The sequence below is a fragment of the Sphaeroforma arctica genome, assembly GCF_001186125.1.
Source record: "Sphaeroforma arctica JP610 unplaced genomic scaffold supercont1.687, whole genome shotgun sequence".
Taxonomy (NCBI): domain Eukaryota; class Ichthyosporea; order Ichthyophonida; genus Sphaeroforma; species Sphaeroforma arctica.
In genome coordinates this window covers 29,169-32,346 of record NW_014039871.1, presented here as the reverse complement: position 1 = coordinate 32,346, position 3,178 = coordinate 29,169, and the positions used below count along the sequence as shown (strand labels likewise).

The 3,178-nt window shown below is 41.6% G+C and overlaps 1 protein-coding gene across 1 annotated transcript in view; it reads left to right on the top strand.

Annotated features, from left to right (window-relative positions):
• The window catches only part of SARC_08054 (hypothetical protein), a 3,407-nt gene extending 730 nt beyond the window's left edge, over nt 1-2,677 (top strand). Inside the window, exons 2-6 of the mRNA XM_014297982.1 lie at nt 239-368; nt 665-735; nt 1,135-1,224; nt 1,596-1,839; nt 2,118-2,677. Coding sequence (XP_014153457.1) covers nt 239-368; nt 665-735; nt 1,135-1,224; nt 1,596-1,839; nt 2,118-2,365 — 783 coding nt within the window. The 3' untranslated portion in view covers nt 2,366-2,677. The remainder of the gene's footprint in view (nt 1-238; nt 369-664; nt 736-1,134; nt 1,225-1,595; nt 1,840-2,117) is intronic.
• Nucleotides 2,678-3,178: the final 501 nt, after the last annotated feature.

Here is a 3,178-nt window from a genome sequence, read left to right as displayed (position 1 = left end):
ATGCATATATCTTTATCTATATATATATATTTATTTTTAGCTATATATATATTTCTTTAGCTATATATCTATATCTATATCTATATCTATATCAACATCGACATCTATGGATACCGGTTTATATACACTGGAAACATCACAGCTATAGTTAGGGTGACTTATAGCATCGAATTACGATATCATTGTCATACTTGCCAGAAGTGTCTGAGTAGCTGACTTGGAACCTACTTTACTTCAGTTTATCAGGTCGGGCCGAATTAAGTGTTTATCTGCAACTGCCATGGATATTATTATTGCTGCAGGTATTGCTCTGGAGAATGTCACCGGCTTTACCGTCGTAAGCGTTCCCATCGATAGCAATTCTCCGAGTATGTCATCAAACCAGTCTTGTACATATGTATCTGATATTTTGTGAGAATTCTACCTTCCGATATAAGTCTGAATGTCCACTGAAAGAACCCATGGAATTATCTATAGCACAATTTCGCTCGGCTCTTTTTGACGGTGTTTGCTAGCTTCCGTTACCTTCTCGTTTTGGCACGATTCCCACCGACTGAGTTCAATACACGCTCATAGAATTTTTCTACCGTAGAGTTCACATCTCTGTGCGTATTGAACTCGAAACAAACTCAAATTTCAGTTGATGTGCAATCTACTTCTACAGTGGCGCTGCTGCCATTCCGATTCAAATTCTTTGAGCAAGCACTGGATGAGGAGCTGGACACGATCGAACAGGTAATTTGTTCGTTTCCAATCATGTTCGTTTATTAGTCTCAAGTGCTGCAAACCGAGTTCCGACAAAAAGAAACTGTATGAGCCCAGTATTATTATGAATTCGGTCGTCAGGATCAATACAATCTAGTGGAGACCATATCCAATGTCTATGTGTTATCATGGTGACAAGGACTGTCTTGGTGAATATTGTTAGTAATCGGTCCCAAGTCCACACGCCAGCTCGTTGCATCAACATTGGGAAGCTGCTTATCGCTGGTATTATGGCACATTGCACAACTGAGGTTCATTTTAATTCACAAAACCCAAATCACTAGTCATAACTCCTTCTTTTAGAGTACAGCATTCGCCGAAAACCTTAGGCGCCCGTCTCACATCTGTATTTGTCCTTTCTATCTTCAGATTGTGGTTCTTGGTGCTGGCTTTGATACAACTACGTTCCGGCCTTCTGTTGTACAGGCAGCGGGGAGGCGGAATATTAAAATATTTGAGGTACGTTCAGGTTGATTTCTGCTTTAAATCTATGAAGGATCCGTGAATGGACTACGAGGATATTATGTTGGTTGAGAATGCGATAAGATGAAAAGCTGAGTGATTGTATATGCGCACTGTATTTAGTGATGATGTTACTATACTATGACCCGGAGGCAACTCTTTTAGCAGATACGTACTCTATCCGTGAGGGTTGAATATTCCGCGGTTGGTTTGATATTTATGAAGATTAGCTTACATACACATCAGTTTGATCTCCAAGTTGCTGATATACCAGTTGAGCCCTATGCGACTTGAAACAGTGATCCCATTAAATCAGTCCTCACTAATAATATTTCGCGTCGTCTCGCTAATGCAAATTGTATGAATAGGTGGACAACCCCATCACACAGCAGGTAAAGAAGGAGGTAGTAGAAAAGTCCGGTCTGAACGCTTCTCACATAACCTTCGTGCCTTGCGACTTTGAGAAAACCAGTTGGCTAGAAGCTCTCTCGCATTGTCAAGAGTTCAAAAGCAAAGCTCGCACTTACTTTCTGTGGGAAGGAGTTATGTATTACCTGACGGAGAAAGCTGTGAGAGAAACTATCAATACTGTGGCAACGGAATTCCCTGCAGGTGTGTGTAGCCAGTCGTTGTGCATGATTTGTGTATGTATATTTCGTTCGCATGCTATCTGTGCGAAAGGTCAGCAGTCGGGCTTGTAAGTGTGGCATCATTCGAATATGATGGTGCAGAAGCATCGAGGTTTGCATAATACGATAATCACTAATCACATACATATACTAGTCAAAAGCCACGCTACGATGATTTTGTATGTTCTATTAATGCACCAGATGTGTCATATGTTGTTGTTTTGATCACTAAATATATCATTCCCTTCTGCTTAAACACAGGAACGTCTCTCGCCTTCGACTACTTCCGACTAGACCGTTTCGCCAGAAGGTACCTATGGGCCATGAGATTATATGGCGAACCACTGTTGAGCTCAATTGATACACGTGAATCCCAGGATTTCAGAGAGACACTCGATGACTTTATAAGCGAACGTAGTGACGGGAAGATGCGGATAACCAAGCAGGGCTCATACCAATACTTTAATCAGGGTGATTTTGGTGGTGTAATCAAAGCTCTGGTAGCGTAATATATCACACCCGGCAGAATGTATTTGTACCTGCAGGGTGTGTGGAATGCAACATTGGTCTCATTGACGTCGTTCTAAACAGGCACTGTGGTACTACTGACTGGTACACAGCCATACAGCGGAGCTAGCAGACTAAAGGCATGCTTCATATTCTTAACAGCAGCGGTATATCTAATAAGATTTTACGGCACACACAACCTAGTAAAATGGGAAGACGGCTTTGGGCTGATAAATAGCATTGGGCTGTCTTAGAAGGTAGACGCAAAGAAGGTCCAAGTTGTTTACTTTATTAAAAGACTACAATACAAGAAATTTTATCGAAAATAACTGAGCCTGTGGTGATACAAAATGGTACCGCTACTGCTTTGGGTGATCGAGGTTTGGGCCCCATTTGTGTGGCTTTCTACACGAACGATATTCTATCAGAAAAACCCCTCAGTCTTTCATACCGCTACATGCGGTTGCAAAGTATAACTACGTGTAAGCGAGCAAGCACTATGGACAATCAATCACTAGTCTCAGCTTGCATATCGCTATATGTTATAACTGTTCATTCCGCATTGGTCACTACCTCCTGCTAATCTCATAGGCTAATACCTGAATCGCTTTATATGCAGACATACTTCTCAAATACAAACTCATGGCTTCCAACTCAGTTGTTGATTACATGCTATCTTGCAACTCGTGTTTTTTATCTTTCCTCGTGATTCTCAAAACGACTTTGTATAGGCTATACGATCTGCATACTCGCGCAATGCCACTGCTTCTCCGCCACACGGGGTATAGACAGAACAAAGTGTACACCTCCGAGTG